The sequence below is a fragment of the Pholcus phalangioides genome, unplaced genomic scaffold (genome assembly GCF_987345545.1).
Source record: "Pholcus phalangioides strain wild (caught in Gottingen) unplaced genomic scaffold, Ppha-v1.0 ptg000042l_1, whole genome shotgun sequence".
NCBI classification, from domain to species: Eukaryota; Metazoa; Arthropoda; class Arachnida; order Araneae; family Pholcidae; genus Pholcus; species Pholcus phalangioides.
Window position 1 is genome coordinate 19712964 of NW_028301628.1, and position 18673 is coordinate 19731636.

Sequence of the window (18673 nt, forward strand, 5' to 3'; positions counted from 1 at the left end):
GTCGGCTTAAGTTGGTTTTCTTTCGAGGCGTGAATACGAACCAATCTCCCCGCTAAAAGTCTCACCCACAGAGAGCAACAGGCCTACAAACGGTACAAATATTCAATCATTACACTTCACTTCTAAAATACAGATGGCAGAACTGAAAATGAGATACAACACCAGATACGCGCTCAAACTGTTATGTCCACACATTTACACTACCGGCACAACTCCCTAGGTGCCCATGACGACAGACCTGAGTTGTGCTCGGTGTGAAAAAAAGAAGGCCCACTTCTTGCAGAACCCATGGCGAGACTCGTGTGGAACAGCCGTCGTCTTCTTCTTATTTATACAAATATGGAAGAGCTGTTTTTTGGGATTCTAACTTCTTTTTTTTTTTCTTTCGAAAAAAGGCAGTCGCTTGGTCTTTTTGAGAGCCGGCTCTTCCAGACGGTTCATGAGCGGATTGTCCATCTCTACTAATTAGAGCAAGGTTTTGTGGTCGTAATGGCGGTAAGAGCAGAAGCAACGCGATAATCTCGTGAACCGTATCGACCGTAGTGGCTGTTTGTCGCTGGTGAGTAGTATCATATGCGATTTCTAGAGCATGCATTTATCTTAAGCAGATGATGAACGCGTTCGCGTCAACGTTTATCATGCGGCACCCTCAGATTGCACGAGATATACAAGCAAAATGATATCCACCGTCATATTCATCACATACACACAGTATAAAGTTTCGGCCGCAAAAAAATGTGCTCAAGAAAACAGTGAGAAGGATGTACGTCTTAGAATAAAAATAAGAATTGCGCACTATTTGATGTTTCCTTTAACATTGCAGTAAATTAATGAACTGTTTGTGTTTTTTAAAAGTGCTCGAGTGTGTTGACCTATCAAGGTCACGTACCTGTTAGATGTGAATCGTGTGTCTCTAGAATTCAGCCCCAATGAAATATGAATGTGAAACAACATAAAAAAAATAAAATAAAGATGCCAGTAGGAAAAGCGTAAATGGTTTTGGTAGTGATCGTATTTTTCGTCTCGTTCTTAAAATCCGTCTTACAACTGCACAGAGGCGTGATGTGACGCTTGGTCGTGTGTAGAGGCGGTAGGCAAAGACAACGGGAAAATTAAAATTAGTATCTTTCGGAACAAGTCTACAAATGCTATATAATTTTTTTTTACGGCTAACTTATATTAGAAACAAGGTTTTGTGCCATCGTTTTATTTTCCGCCCGATAGATGGCGGCGAGTTCTTGTAGAAGGAAAATACAGTATTTTGGCATCACCGTATTCATCACGTGATCCGCTCGGACGGGAGCATAAGTAATTGCTGCTTTTAACCCTTTAACCGGTCAATTTTTTAACCAGAAATGTTCACCAAAAAGTCATATTTTTTTACTGCATATAATTAAACACAATACTTAATAGAATAAGAAAATGGGAGAATTTCTTTTTTATTTTCAATTTTATTACTTTTATACCATCTTTTATTTCATGATTTTGAAATGCAAAAACCCCTAAATGTTTGCTTTTTGAAAGTACATTCTTCATGGTATGAGGAATATTTTACATATGTTACAAAATTTCTCTCTGACTTACTATACATTTTGAAGTTTACACTTTCCCCAAACTGTTCAGAAGTCTTTTTTTTGTGTGGTACAATTTGAAGCATGGTGAAAGGCAAAGTCCTACGTCACAATCAGGGCAGAAATATCGTGTTTCTTTGCGGATTCTCTTCCCATCTTCATTTCATTTCGAACAGCAAACTGCACATTGTCTTGCAGGCCTCAGTTTCTTATCTGTGGGAGCAATGATTTCTATAAAATGCCTCTCTGTCAGTCTCAGAGGATTAGGCTCAGAACCTGGTCGTCCACGCCTGAAATTGATTCCTGAATGATATTTTTCAATAATGCTGTCAATGAGTTCAAGTCTAAACTCTAGTTGTGTGTTTTTCCCTCCTTTCTTACAGTAGACTACATACGAGTTCCATATAGCAATGTCCAAAAGGTGGAAAAAAATCTTTCTGTAATATTTTTTCCCCCTTTTTTTGATAATTTCAAAATTTTTCAAATTTTGATCCATGCGATCTACTCCTCCCATTGTATTATTATAGTCCATAACGATTTTTGGTTTCTCTTTTGTCTCAGAGCGGACTTGAATTTGTTCCATTTCAGTGTTATGAATTGTGGAAAGTAATGAAACGTTTTTTTTATCCATCCACTTCATCACAGTAACTTTTCCTCTCTGAAAAGCTATAATTTCCCCTTTTTTCAATTTTCTTTCCTGCATTTCCCTTGGAACTTCTTTTCTCTTGAGGTTTAGTGTGCCGTATGTGTCTGTTCGGCATGAAACCAATTTGTCTGCTAATTCTGGCGAAGAATAATAATTGTCTATCGTAAGACAGTATCCTTTATGAAGCAAGGGCTCCAGCATTGTCAAGACAACTTGAGATGAAACGCAGAGTTGAGAATACTCAGGTTTCAGAATTGTGTCTTTACCTGTGTATATTATTATTGACCACACATAACCAGAAATTGATTCGCACAGCATAAAACATTTTACTCCAAATCTTGCTCTCTTGAGGGGAATAAATTGTTTCCATCCTAGTCGCCCTTTGAATAGCATAAGGCTCTCGTCTATTGTTACATCTCGCTCTGGTGTCACCGCTTCGCTAAATTTCTTATTGAGATGTTTCAGAACTGGCCAAAATTTTACTAGTTTAGGGTATTCATGATTTTGTGGGTCAAATGCTGCATTATCAGAAAAATGCAAATATCGTTGCAAAAGAAGGAATCGACGATGAGACATTATTTGAGCGAAAAAAGGTGTGCAAGTTGAATGCCTTTTGCTCCAATATTGATCAATTCCAGGTTTCTTTACAATTCCTTGAAGTATATTTAGAGCGAAAAACACATGCAGCTCTTCCAGAGTTGTTTCTTCCCAAAATTTACTCTTTGAGAACTTTCTTTTGACACACGATTCGATGCACTGTTTAGCATATTTATTTGTCTCTTCCACGATTGTATTTATGAGAGCAGAATCTATGAATGTTTCGTAAAATGAAAGAACATTAGAATTGTCATCAAGTTGCACATGCACAGAAGGAATACCTGTAAATTTGAAACGAGGACAAGGAGGAGGTGGATTTTTCACATTTACCTTGGTAAAAGTTCTGGCAGATTTCAATTCTTTTTCATAGCTGAGCTCACTACACGTGTCATCAGATGAGTCATCAGACGAATAATCCAGATCATTGGAAGAAAGTTCTGAATCTGTATTAGAATCATCTAACAGGAAAGTATCTTCTTCGTTCGCTTCATCCATAATATCCAAAAATATTACAACAGTTTATATAACAATTTACAAAAAAAAGTGCTGCATACACACTAGAACAAAAATTCTTGCTTCCGTAGAGAAAAACGCTTTTTATTGAATGGCCTGGCACCTGCACATGTAAATATATATTTTCGGAAAAAACCCGGATGAAAAACATTTTAGTTTCATGGACAAGTTGTGCCATCTGTTGCAAAATATTGATACTAAATAATCTTTACAAGAATTAAAAATACGGGCAAACCAGAAAATGAAAGGAGAAAATATTGATGCCCGTACGCTGTACGGGCAAACCAGATCGGGACAAGTTTGGGTAGCCCGTACACTATACGGGCAAACCGGTTAAAGGGTTAATGAATTTTTCGCTCAGTGTTCATGGTCAAAAACCAGGGCCGCAACTAGATGCTTGGCCACCCGTGGCAAGCGCGCATTTTGACGCCCCCTTGTAACGTTAAAGGAGTGGGTTCAGAATGAAATTTTTCGCCCCTCAGGACTATCGCCCGAGGCATGAGATCCGCCTGCTCCCCCCCCCTAGTGTTGCGGCCCTGCTCAAAACTTGATAATTTTTTAGAGCTGATGCCACAAAAACCGCTCATTTTTGAAATATTTTCTTTTTAATTCTTAAAATTATTGGATTTTTGATAAGTTTTTTCCCCCCCACTCCTTTATGCAATGTTTAAGTCAATGAAAGCAGCTTCTCTATTCCATGAGAGGAAAATTCTAAAAACCTTGAGGGAAATTATCAGGAATGAGTCTTTGCCGAAAAAGAACAAAACAGTGGGGGAAAAAACCATTTGATACTGTAAATGTTTTTTTTAAAAGAATTTTGATCAAAATGGAAACAAATATTTTCTTGGTTATACAGTACTTGCTCATTATTTTGAACTCGGCCACTCACAAATTAGAATCAGCGCAATGTACAGCTTGTACAATGCTTTAAAGTAACACTCTTGAACTTGTTTAAACATAAAAATTGATTCCCAAATAGGATGCCATGGTACCCATGGGTAAGGAGCAGTAGCAAGGCAAGAGAAGGAGGAATATATCATTTTTTATCTTCCCATGGGGAAAATTTTTTTACTGCGGTAGAAAAAAAAGTTTGTCACTTCTCTCCCAGTGCTGTCTTAACGATAGATTGTGCACGCAAGATTGCTTTTTGTTTCCTACACCTAACCACGTGAGGAGTGGGTACTTTCACTGGTGGTAAGAAGAAATATTCCTTGCTATTCCAATGGCTACCCATTCGATGGACACTGTGAGTGTTTAAGAAATTGCTAGATATGCCTAAATCCTGCTGTGCTTTTGGTTGCAATGTATAATTTATTAAAGGTGACATGATTACCTTTCACACACACTTGTGCAAGTTAAATTTCCTTTTCGTATTAATATTTATTATATATATATATACTTCGTACTGCGAAATGTCCCACAGATGAAGGATCGACTCACAATTTTGTTTCAGGTGAAGCTTTTTTTTTGCTTTGTTATGCATTAAAGTACATTATTTAGATAAATAAGAATGTTTATTGTCATTGTGTACTGATTTAAAATGAATATATTGTGATTAGCATCTGAAATTGATAATTTTGTCTTTGAATGAGAAATATATTTCACGAGCAAAGTTGGTGAGATTTTGACAACTCGTCAACTGTGTATATTCTGGGTATAGGATGTCCATGAAAATAAAATTTTCAGCTCTTATGGCAAATTCATAGCTGTGGCTCATCAAATTTGTTTTATTTTTCTCTTGATGGTCTGGCCATGGCTCGCAAAGCTCCAATTCGGAAGACCGGAACACAGTTCACACTTTTTATTACTTATGTATTGTTATCTCACTTGAAATCAGAAAAACGGTCTCATGAAAAATCTGGCCTAGGACCCTGAGGCATACATGAGGGATGTGGGTCATCAAAGGCTTTTGCCCCCTTCCCAAGCCAACCAAAAAATAGAAAAAAAGGAATTAATATTTTGATTGAGAAATTTGAAATATCAAAAAAAAAAAAAAAAACCCTGTGTGCTATTTTAACAAATTTCTGTTAATTTTAATGAGTTTTGAAAGGTAACTATCTCAAAATTTCTAGGAAAGAAAATTTTTGTTTTTCCAAAGGATGATCCTGCATATGCCTATGTATTATGAACCACGAGAGAAGGAAAAATAATAGGGAAAACAATAAATTTATATGGCAAAAATAGAATTACCACACTAATTTTGATTATGAATTTGTCTGTGAATGTTAGGTACAGTATAATCGCTCTTGTATATTAAAATGCGTTCATTTCCTATTTTAAATAAAGTCACAAATAACACTGATGTAAATTTTCTTCACTCATTACAAGGAGTTTGTCACCAAGTATGAAGATATTGCGCCAAATATGGATGCTATGGTTGTGTTATATATATATTCAACTCGTCATGGATGTTAATCTTATGTCTATGGTCTTAAATGAATGCATGGGCCCATCCGGACATGGCTAGGGGGTCTTATGGGCGGAGGAAGGATGGCCTCATGACAATGAAATTTCATTGTTATTGAGATTATGCATGCAAATTGGTCAGCAATCACAGGGCAGTTGCTGCTCTGTGCCTCGAGTGTCAGACCAAGGGGAGGGACACAAATCTCGACCTTTTACCTCTCCTTCAACATTAAAAGGACGTGTTAAAATGTGTATTTGCCCTGGCTGAGCAATCATCTAGTTGCAGTGCTGAGCAGTTATTTTTTTATAGTTAGGTGTGGGGGGGAGGGGGGAGATTCTTATTCGTATGTAAGTCGAGTTTTTCAAACAATGATATTTTTTCTTGGTCTGCAGCATATCATTATATCGAGGTTTCACTGTAAATTAACTCATAGGTGCACAAACTCCGACCCACAAGCCACTCTTATCCATTTGATTGGTTTATTCAGCTCACTGTAATTTCGAAGAAAAATTTATATTTACTAATACGTTTCAAGACGTTTTGTTAAACTAAGGGTGCACAACTTCCTGCTCCCTCGCCATTGGCACAATACAATGCAATGCACCACTCCCCCTTCTGTAAGGGCCAGAGTCCTGTATGTAGGACAACCAGAAACTTTCAACCCTTAAAAGAATACATTCGGCTTGCAAAAAAGTGTTAAGAAAGTAGCCGGTGCTTATAACCAGGGTTGGCTAAATTTCGGACAGTATGGTAAAAACCACGGTACTTGCCTGGGTTTTTACCGCACTGAACAAAAACCCTTCCGTCTAAAACCTCCTACTTAAAACTAAGTGAAAAACTTTACAGTTTGATGAGAAGTCACTTCTATAATCAAATAATAAGCTTTATATTATATAAATTATATATATAACTTCCATTAAATATAATGAAATTTTGGAATTCAAAAACAGCATATTTAGAGGGTTATGTGCCGGGTTGGGTTTCTTCTAGGATAGTGGAAGAAACTGGAAAAAACCGGAAGAAAAACCTGGACAAAAAATGGAAGAAACTGAAAGAATGTGCATTAGTTATTGTTTAGTTAAAGTACACATAATTAATGCTTATTTCATTTGTTGTGAAATAATATGTTTTAAAAACAATATTTTTTTAGCTAAATTTTTTTAATTGAAAATATCTCACCAAGATGTGCAATATTTAATTTTCTAATAAAGCAAACATATTAAAACAAATTATTTCAATTACCGTTGAAGATCTTAATCTGAGTATAAAAAATATTATACAACTTAAAAGTTTAATTAATACATGCTTGTAGAAAATAATTAGTTTCATATGTTCAGCTCATTTATCTAATTACTTGGTAACATTTAATTATGAAGAGCAATATGTTACATTTATCAAAAATGTGAAAGTATGTTGGGAATTATCATGGGACTTGTGTATGATCAACAGGCATTCCCTATGCAGTAAGACCAAAGCTGCTGGGAGACATCAGATATAACAGCCAATTGAAATGCTTAGAAACATTTTTAATCCTAATGTTTTTCATCATTGAGTGATTATCTCCATGAGGTGGATAGAAGCATACTTGACATAATTTGAAATTTTATATTGCATAAATTACACTCAATATATCAGCTGCAGAGAGATTGTGCAAATAGTGCTGATTATTATCGCGAATGAATGGGGCTTTTTACAAAATGCTGACTCTGTGCCTTTTTTTTTAGTACTAAAAATAAGATATGAAGAAGCTGTTTTAACACCTTTAGTAAATTTGAATTAGGACTATGAGACAATTTAACGCATTGCATATAGGTATTTTTCGCCGTGGACTTGCATGTAGTGGCCGTTTTTCGTGAATTTTGCGAGTTTGGTCATTCAAGTAAAATCGCAATAAATCGATAACTACTTTGTTTTTCTCTACGAAACGTTTTAATTTTACACTTAAATATATGCTCTACGATTATTTAAATCGTTTAAAAAAGTTGTCACCTTTGAATAACTTCACTGAATCAACTGTGGATTCAGGAATATTAGTCATATCAGTTATCCCAGGATGACCCGAAATTTCTTCAAGGACTGGAGGATTGTCAATCGATGACCATTCATCTGCTTCATCAGAACTGCTAAAAATAGTTTTTCGAGTGAACACTGGAGAACTGGGATAATGTCATCGTTGTTTTCTTCGTTATCTTGACTTTCAGAATTACTATCATACGAAAAATCGGATAATGTATCGGCTCTTATTTCTTGATCACTATTTCCATCACAATGGCTCATTTTATCAATGTTGTGATCAATAATAAAAAAACAAGCTTCAAATTTACAAAATACGACTTGTATGTTCTGAAGCTATTAAACCAAGTAACTTGACAAACTAAACTTCTGGAAAGAAACAATGAAAATCGTTGCCTAGCAACACAAACACCATACACACAATGCCCATCATATTTATACGATACCCGCTCTCCAGAACAAATCTACTAAATACATACTTTCAAGTGACCTGACTAAAATTTACATTTAATAGAATTTGTACCTAGTTATTTATTTTAACATATTTTTCTCTTTTAGAAAGATGAAAAGTTCAAAGAATTGTTTATTATGAGAGCCACTGAATTGCAGAAACAAATACAATCTTGGAGATCTGAAAGGATGGAAAGTCCAAATCATTGTGGAAAACTTATTTTTTCATTAACTGGTCGGTATGATACAATGCTATGAAAACTGATTGCTGAAAAAGATAGCAATAACCCATTTGATTGTTAAATTTGAAATGTTCATTTTTTTTTAAATTTTGATTATATTACTCAAGTTAATCTGAAACAAATTGGCAGTCAGTGATGACTAGCCCAGACAGAATGGAAAGGACAAGTTCTGGTGTTTTCACATTAACACCTGCTACTCTTTGTCACACTGATTTAACACCTCTTCCTCCTCAACAATCCACCATGCCGCCACATCCTCAATTTTCTGAAGCGATTCAGCAGTTTGGATCTAGCGTACCTCTGATTGCACCTTTACAAGAACAAAATCGTGCTCAGTCTAGGTCAGTGACATCTCTTCCACCCGAATCATTCATGATCATTCGCAGTAAGGCACTCAACCGCAGAGTGATTATTAATGTTGGTGGTGTAAAGCATGAGATTTTGTGGGAAACTCTTGAACGTCTTCCCCACACACGTCTTGGCAGATTAAGGGACTGTAACACCCATGATGCTATTGTTGAGATTTGTGACGATTATAGTTTAATTGACAATGAGTATTTCTTTGATCGCCACCCACGTTCATTCAGCGCAGTTATAAACTTTTATCGAACTGGGAAGTTACACTTAGTGGAAGAAATGTGTGTACTTGCATTCAGTGATGACTTAGATTATTGGGGAATTGATGAACTTTACCTAGAATCATGTTGCCAACACAAGTATCACCAGAAGAAAGAGCATGTTTATGAGGAAATGCGGAAAGAAGCAGAATCACTACGGCAAGGGGAAGAAGAAGACTTTGGTTTTGGTAGATGTGCACCATATCGAAAATGCTTATGGGACTTGTTGGAAAAACCCACTTCTTCATTAGCTGCCAGGGTAAGAGTTTTTTTATGGCTAAAACAAATAAATTATACAGTTGAATCTTAATAATTTACCATTAGAGAATCTCTTTTTTAATATTTATTACAGTAAAATATTTCTGATGTCGAATATATATGTACATACTAAAAAGTGTAAATTTCTGCTTTATCAAATTAAGCCTATTAAAAAAAGATCAATAAAGGAAAAGACAGGTGAATGACAGGAACACCTGAAATGGTAGTTTGCCACCTTTTTTTAGTTCTTTTTCCAATGATAAGGTACCAGTACCAAAGTGCCTGGTAGTTCTAGTGGTTTAAAAGGACATGTAAAGTGGTCCCAAATGTGAACGTCCCTATGACTGCAAAAAAGTTTTTGTGATATCTTGGCATCTTCCCTTTTGGCATTTACAGCCTTTATCACTTTTGTCTTTCAAATTCTAGTAAAACCTTCTTTCTCTCAAAATGAGGATTAGTAGACTTACACCTCTTTGACTTTAACTCCCTCATATATACAATATATTAGAGTAAAACATTACATACACAATATATTCATTGGCCAAACATACATGATTCTGAAATGAATTATCTTTGTAAGCCAAAGTATCAGTGTATTAAACTACTGAAAGTGGCAAAGAACATCTAAAGAGGAAAGACAAAAAAGTGTCTTATGAATATTATGATGCATTACTAGTCTGGAGTAAATAATGATTGACATTTTCTTAATTAAATGCACAATTGTAACAAGTATTGAAAAAAAAATGATTCTTTAAAATGCAATATATCATAGTTAAATTTGGTTGTCAGTATCATGGCAATAAAAATCTTTTAACTACCAATTTTTTAAATATTTATTCAAGTAATAAATTGAATAATTAAAATTATCAGTAATTTTATTTTTAATCAAAAACAGCGGTTGTGTTTTATTGTGATGAATTTTAAGAAGAGTTGTTGTTTGGCGGCCAAATCACTACTTGTCCCACATCTAAACTTGCGTATATTACATCGGTACAACAAAATTAAAATCACATGCTGATTTTTAGTGTCTAATTAGTTATTTTTATTCTAATAATATTTTGAAATTGAGATTCTTCATTTGCAATGATTTTTTCCTAAATTTTATTAAGATAATTAATTTATTAATAAAAAATTCTTGAAAACTGTTGGGAGCAGAGTGTGCCAACTGAGTTAAAGAAAAAAACAATAATCGAAAGTTCATTTTGAACTCTAACTTAACTTCTTAAAAGTTGCAAAAGAAAAAGATCATTTGCAATCATCAAAAAATAAAATTGCCGGCAATAAAAAAAAACATAATCCAGAGTTGCCACAATCCTACGGATGGCTGCAATTAACTACGGAGCTATGGAAGACATTCACAATACTACGAAAATCAATTTTTAAAAAATCGGGTCAGAGTTTCTTGTGGCGTTTGTTATTTTTATTATTATTAAAATTGCATCGATCTTTACCATAATGATGAATTTGTATGCGCATGTGAAAGAGTTCAAGAGAAGACTAAAGGCAGAGACACACTACGCTGACATGATGTGATTATCATGCCATGTCAGAGACGTTGATTCTGATTCATGGGAATTCTGTGACGTCAAAATTATGTGCCGTGGAATTCCCATGCCAGACAATTTCCACAAATCAGAGTTCACAATGTCTCTGATATGACGTGAAATCACGTCAGTGTAGTGTGTTTCGACCTTAACTAGGAGCAGATCTGTTTTGTCTGTGTGGAAGGCAATCTCTAAAGCCACGTGTAAACCCGGTGCTTTAACTCGATGGCCAAATGCTCATAAATCTGTTTTCTGTGAAAACCGTCCTATGCTATGGGCTAAAAACAGGTTTTTGAATGGTTCTGCAAGGCAGGTCAGGACCTGGGTTCATTTGCATAGTGCATGGTTGAGCTCGCGGAACTTGTATTGGAAAGAATGTTCCGTCGTAGGTATTGTAGGAGCTCTGATACGAAGAAAACAACCCCATTGCAAAGCTGAACCTTCATCACTATTGACAAGCTTTAAGTCAATGTTAGCATGTCTGCATAATCCTGACATACATGCGGAAAAAGGACAGATACACATATAGAGAAAAACCAGTCTATATGAAGACGTGTTCCTGTGAGGGTCATGTCTTTATATAAACTGGATATAAACCGTTGCTGATTTGCATATAGCTCTGGTTGGACCAGTTCCTGTGTGTAGAGAAAAAAAAGGGGAGAAAACCATTCCAACACAAAAATATAAAACCTGAACCAAAAAAATATATTTTTCTGTTATTTTTTGAAATTTGAGAGGAAAAAATAAACAATTCTTTGAAGAATTCCTGTCAAGTTTGTTTGGCACTTGTTTTGATTTTTCTAGTTTATCCTGAGTCATGCTATCCACATTATCAAATCTAGTGGCGGCTTGTGGTTGAATCTTCTTGGGGCACCAAAACAAAATTTCATTCTAAGATACCAGTAGTCAGTTTTCACAAATAGGATTTTTGTAATTTATTTATTCCAATTAATTAGACAATTTGTATTAAAATTTTATTTTCAATACATCTATCCGAATAAAAAAAATCATGCTCAACTTGGAACAATAGAGGTAAGCAGTCATTACTGTGTGCCTAACCACAGAAAACACACCACGTAAATGCTGCAACAAATACAGGATGCAAGAGCTGTGGCAAATCATGCTGAAAGGAGCCGTTCAAGTATTAAGTTAACAAATCTTTAGCCATTTTTAATGCCCTCCCCCCCCACTTCTTAACACATATTGGTGGGATCAGAGATGTGTACAGGGGGCATGAGCCCCTCCCCAACAATCAAAAATTTATTTTTTGCTGCAAAAAATATTTAAAAAAAATTTCGAAAGACAATACCTTTATATGTGGTATAATTATAATCAATTTCTGTTAATTTCAATACTATTTAAAGAACTCAAAATTTATTTCTGAGAAATTTATTGCACCCCCACCCACCCTCTATATAAGCCATATATGATAAACACTTGGCCCGTGGACCGATTGTGGCCCTGGGGGTTATCTGATGTGGCCTGTCCCGTCAAACCTAATTTTTTAAAAATTATCAGAGTGGAACATTTTCAGATCGCTTAGTGACCAGTTGCAAAATTCCAGAGCATTTAAGTGATCCATGGCACATTTAGAGATCAGTGACGTGGCACGGTTTAAAGCATTTAAGTGGCTCCCAGTGCTGTTCTACATCACTTAAGTTACCCACCGCCTATTCCCAGATTACTGAAGTGATACGTAACACATTTCCAGATCACTTCGATTCGTGAAACATTTAGAGATCACGAAAGTGGCTCTGTAGGGGACTTATCAATAGAAAAAATGTTAGTTCATTTGCCCACAAAACAAGTGAAAGGTTTTTCTCATTTTTGGCACCCTGAGTAAGATGTCATTAAGAATATTTCTCATATTTTTATAAAAGATGGTTGATGATGTAAGCATCATCTAAACCTTCCCCCCCCCCCAATCAGCAAATCGGAACCCCCCGTCGATGTTGACGCAATACTTGAATGACCTCAAACAGTTCTCTTCCTACATGGTGCGACAATTCTGGTTTGTGGTACACTGAGGTGCCACTGATGCACTGTAGCTTTTCAAATGCAGGAATTTGGGAAGTCCTGTACTGTTATTGGTATAACCTGCAGTCTATCAAAACCCCTGAATTTGGTTATATACTAAATTACCCGATTTCGGAGAGGATATTTTTCTCCTGCGGGTTACATACCGAAAATAATGGTAATTTTGCAGCTACCTACCCATGTTTCAAAGACATGTCTACAGATTCGCTTTGTTTTTCACAAGATTGTACATGCTCTTTTGTGCGAAATAGCAAAGGACATATAGCCTTTACCAATAGAAAATTGGTTCACTCGTTTAAATTATCAAAAATATTTGGAGGTCGTTGGGAAAGAAACGAGATCTGTAAAATCTCCAGCTAAAATATCCACAGTTTTGCCATTTAGCCACTATACAGTCATGTGATTATCATTAGCAGTTGCCGATCATGACAATTTCACATCACAAAAATCCGGATTTGACATCTGTCATACACACAGGAGCGGCTAGAAGAAAAAAAACTCTACCTACGAAGTGCATATTTTTGGCATTACTGACCACTGATTTTTTTTTTGGTGTACAAAGTTTTTTTTTCTCTTCAACTCGAATTTGGTGGCTTTTCCGGAGCACTGCCTAACATGGCCGCACTGTCCATGAGCGCCGTTCCTGCATTAGGGAGGAGGGGGGGTGTCTCCCATAGAACTGTCTGCTCTTAACGACCATAAAAGAAAGAAGTTTGTACTAGGAGCACACTCATTTTACATGACTTCTGTAAAATACCTATTACATATATAAATATCCTACTTTTTCAAAACATGTTGTTGGAGAGAATGAAATGAGACGCCTTTTTCTCGTTACTCGCACTCCCTAGACAGTGAAAGAGAGTTCAGTGTTAACAAAAATTTGCTCTGTCTATCTAAGTCTGTCCATTCAATGCATTAATGGAATAAAACACATAATTATTATGTTGACACAACGTTATTATGTTGAGAAATTTTTTAAGTAAATAAGGTATTTATATTTTTCTCTTTCTTTGCCTTTTGTTTTTAAATTTAATCATTTCTTCAAATTCTGTGAGACGATAACTTTTTGTCATGAAACCCTTATTATATTCTGAAGTTTTTTGCTATAGAAGAGTGAATAAGATTACCGTGTTCTAGCAACAGAAATTCTTGCTGCGCTGCACCTGCTATTTATCATAGCACCTGATCCCATATGAAAATAAGACCTTCCCTGAAAAATAAGCCCTAGCTAAAATCATCAATCTGACACATATAATATGTCATTCCAAAAGTTCCACATCTCCGGTTACACCATAGTAGCTGTCACGGAGCTTGGCAACGTCTGGAATCATTTTCCGAAGACTTTCCAGCTTCAAGTCCAATTGCGCGAGAAGAGGTTGCAGCTGCACGGCGACTCCTTCATCAGGTTCAACTAGCGATTCCAAGAAATTTTTCAACAATGTCAGTTTTGCCTTCAGTGACCCGCATTGATGTTTTAATTGCCATAATGCCATTTTCAAAAGTTCAATATCTCTGGGATCAAGAACCAAAATGTACTGATCGAATGTCTTTTCTATAGCTCGTGTGTGGTTAAAGAAAAGCATGAAAAATGACAAAATTCTTACAATAAAGAAAAGCACGGCACAAAAACACCTCCACCTTTCACAAACACGTTTAGTAGACTTTTATACTCTAGTACAAAAAGAAGAAAAGAAAGGAAAAAAGACCCAGAATAAAGGACTCTTTTATAGCTAGGACACAGCTATAAGGAAAGTTGAGTGAGGACTTTGCAAGTCGTCCCTATGCAGCCGCATATTTCTGACAGAATAAAGAATCCATTGTTTTTATAGTTGGATCAGCATTTTGGTATTTAACATTCCCATTTGCATAGCAAGCTTGCTTCTCAGGAAAAAAAAAATCAATATGTTCATGGATTTTTTCATAAATTTCTCCTGGAATAGATTTAATGCTAGGGCCTTCACTTTACCTCTTTTTTACATAGGGGATTCACCTCCACCCAACAACAATGCAAGAAGACTTACTCTTTTCAAAGATACTCCATATGAACTTAATGTCTTTTTACAGACAATGTTTGATTCCATCAATCAAAACACTAAACAAAAAACTGCATGCAGAACAATCAATACACAATGAATTCTGGGACTGACAGTATTTCACTGAATGTGAAATACTGTCAAAGTATACACATAAAGGTACCCCTTAGTAGTGCTAGCACAGATGTTTTGAAAATGGCATGAGTCCAGGACTGATGCCCCTTTCAAAACAAGCTCTAAATTCAGTTGCCTACTAAAGCCATGCTAAACATTCGATTGGTACCCTTTTCATAGAAAACGGGTTTCCTAAACCTACAGCACGGTAAGTACACTCGTAACTCATTTTAGATAAAAATGTGACTAATGCCCTTTTCAAAACAACTGATTCAATTGTCCATGGACTGTGGTTGTCTTCTATGGGGAATGCATGTGATCATTCCAGAAAAATTTAAATCATATATATTTATTGCATGATGTAATTCTGGAATGTCTAAGATGAAAGCTATTGCTAGAAGTCATGTTTTGTGGCCACAATTGGACAAACAAATCAAAAATATTGTTCAACATTGTTCTGCATATCAGAAAAAGCAAATCTTTGCCAGGAAGCCCTTCAACCGTGTGTATGGTTCAAATTTCTCTGGAATAGGGTGCATATTGACTTGGCTCAAAAAGATCAAAATAATTATCTTCTGGTTGTTGATAACCATTCTAAATGGTTGGAAGTGATACAAATGCCTTCTATCACATTTGTTAGTACCATTGATGCTTTGCAACAGTTGTTTTCTAGACATGGTTTACTACCAGAGCTGGTTTCTGACAATAGTCCTCAATTGGTTTCGGAGGAATTCAGATCTTTTTAAAAATCTAATGCAGTTATTCATACTCTGATCCCAATATATCATTTGGATATGGATAATAATAATAAGTCTAATGGACTCACAGGAAGGTCAGTACAGACTTTCTCAAGCATGCACTGTCAAAAATACAAAATGATCATAGATCATTGAGTAAGAAAATTTCTCAATTCCTGATGGTGTATTGGTCTACACCTCATTCTACAATGGGTTTATCACATGCAGAATTATTTTTGTCTAGACAGTTCAGAACACCATTGTCTCTTGTACATCCCAGTGTTCAAGCAAGGATAAAAAAAACAAGATTCACAGAAAATGTGTTATGACTGTAATGATAATGCAAAAGGATATTTTCACCCTGGTCAGAAAGTTTTTGTTCGATCCATTAAGCATTATAAATGGAGTCAGGGAACTTTAGTAGAACCCGAGGGAAGGAAGACAGGGATTGTTTACGTTGCTAGTGAGAATTATCTTCCTCACGTTGATCAGTTACACCCTGATTATGCTTATAATCCAGTGACTGCTGATAGTAGTGAATGTGATATTCCTAAGAAATCAGTTGCAAGTGAAAGATCTATTACACATGTTCCTGTTGATGAAAACATTACTCATCCGGACTTTCAAATCCCAGTCATGACAGCGAATCTTTCTCTAGTTGTGAAAATTGTATTCCTTTGTCAGATGTTTATAAAGACAGTAAAGTGAATTCTTCTGCTCTTGATAAGAACTGCAACAAAAAAGTGATCTGGTGAATCATGATATTGCTGATAAAAGTACTGTACTAGTGACTCGTTGATATCCATTGGGTGAGCGAAAAAAGCCTTCACGTTTTATTTATGAACATTATAGTTTTACATTCATATAATTATGTATTTTATATTTTTTTGGGGAATATTGTAATAAATATACTTAGCCATTTAAAAGGCTAAAATCACACAATATATGTAATTTTGCTATCTTGTGGTGGCAACGAATCTTTTGTATACACACATTTTTGGGTTTTCAGGAGTGGGAGTGGGCGGTTTGTGCATTTTCTCTCCAGCTGCTTAGTTTAAGCATAATAAATTCCACTTTGAGCATAATAAATAATCTGTTATATATATATTAAACCAGTTCTTGAAATATGAAACTGAAAATAGAATCCTGCAATTAGGTGGAGGTGAGCATGAATTACATAAAATTTCACTGCACTAAACTGAAGAATATACCTAGACAAGATAACTGTTGAGCTTGGTGACGTGTCTGAGCCAGAAGTGCTGTGGGTGCTTGTATTTTGTGACATGAGTCTGAGCACCCTGAGAATTGATTGGGAAATTGAAATTTCCAGTATAAATCTCTAACCAAGCACCCCGCGAAAACCATATACAAAACTTTTCTTATGCCCCTGATTGAGCTACCGAAAGAGGGGAAAGGGGCAAACAATATCTAAAGAGGAAAAATGAGAAAATAAGACATAAATTTTATGGTACATTACTGGTAAATAATGGTTGACATTATCTTAATTAGATGTAAAATTGTAACAAGTGTTGAAAAAAAATTGATTTTGTAAGTAATATTAAAATACAATATATCATTGTTAAATTTGATTGTCTCAGTATCATGGCAATAAAAATCTTTAAACTGCCAGATTTTTAATATATATTTAAATAAATTTCATAATTAAAATTCAGTATCATTTGAAATGACCAATAATTTTATTTTCAATTAAAAACATCAATTTTACTTATCAATTTTCTTAAAATTCATAATTATATTTGGCCAAATCACTCATACTATTCGTCGCATCTCTACTAGAGATATCTCTGGTATATGGTATTGGTCCATCTTATCGTGGTACACGTATTTATCTATTTTGGATGGTCAATACTAACCTGCGACTGACTTCGGCACATTTTCCTTCCCAATAATAAAACTATTTTGGAAATCTGGTACGTAAATCAATTTCTTGAGCTTCTATTTGACTCGTGAGAATGCACTGGGTGGAGCTATAGGAGGGCTGCAAAATCCTGAGTAAGAGGGGGGGGGGGAAATAAATACAGAAAAAAAATTCAAAAACTTCTTGTCTGTGTAATTCAAACTATGGATGTATTGATTGGAATAATTTACAGAAGAAACTAATTTTTTTGACGCATTTTGCATCTCGCTGGTAATGCAAATCGATTAATAATAAATAGGGCTAAAATTTTTATGACCTAAAAACTGAGAGAATATGCTCCATAAACATACATTTATGCCCTAAAAGACTTAAAATATGCAATAAAAACCTAAAAATATGCCTTTATAAATAGGCTGACCATATTTCCTCGAGAAAATTGAGGGGAATCACCAACTATTGTCTAAAATGATGCCAAAGGCACACAAATAAAATTGTGAATTGTTGCTAGTTGCCAAAAAATCTCTAATCATTGTCAAAAACAATGCCAAAGGTAAGTAAAATTATTAATTATTGCAAATATCATCGAAAAATTGACAGTTGCGTGAATGTAGCTTGTAAAAAGTGAGCTTGGGGCAAAAAATCCTTTTTCGTTATTCTGTTAACATTTGCAAATATTGCTCTAAAATATGACTTAAATTCTGAAAAGCATGAGAAATACCTTAAAATTATAGAAAATCGTGGAAAAATGCTCTGTTACGTTGAAACCAAAAAAAAAAAAAAAAAAATGCAAATTCATATAAATCTGAGCCCTAATAATGAATATGTGAGAGTTAGAATATATGCAAAAGTTGGGGAATACGTACATAGCCCAGGGTAGAAGTTTAGAGGTTAAATTGATTGTTTCACCGTATCACTTATGGCGTATACAAACTTTTCTGGGTCATTTACTGGTATGCCTGAGCATCACCCCTTGTGCAGCCAATGATGCTGCAGCTGACCATTATTTTGGCCCTCG

At 35.3% G+C, this 18673-nt stretch overlaps 1 protein-coding gene across 2 annotated transcripts in view; it reads left to right on the forward strand.

The window, feature by feature from the left end:
• The first annotated feature begins 471 nt into the window (after positions 1-471).
• The window catches only part of LOC149064606 (uncharacterized), a 51206-nt gene continuing 33004 nt past the window's right edge, over positions 472-18673 (forward strand). Inside the window, exons 1-2 of one of the 2 annotated variants that reach the window (XM_089254670.1) lie at positions 472-559; positions 8306-9315. In XM_089254670.1, the coding sequence (XP_089110796.1) occupies positions 8575-9315 (741 nt within the window). In that variant the 5' untranslated portion in view covers positions 472-559; positions 8306-8574. Of the gene's footprint in view, positions 560-4721; positions 4781-8305; positions 9316-18673 lie in introns of those variants that run through there. The other variant, XM_089254671.1, reaches the window with a different exon arrangement.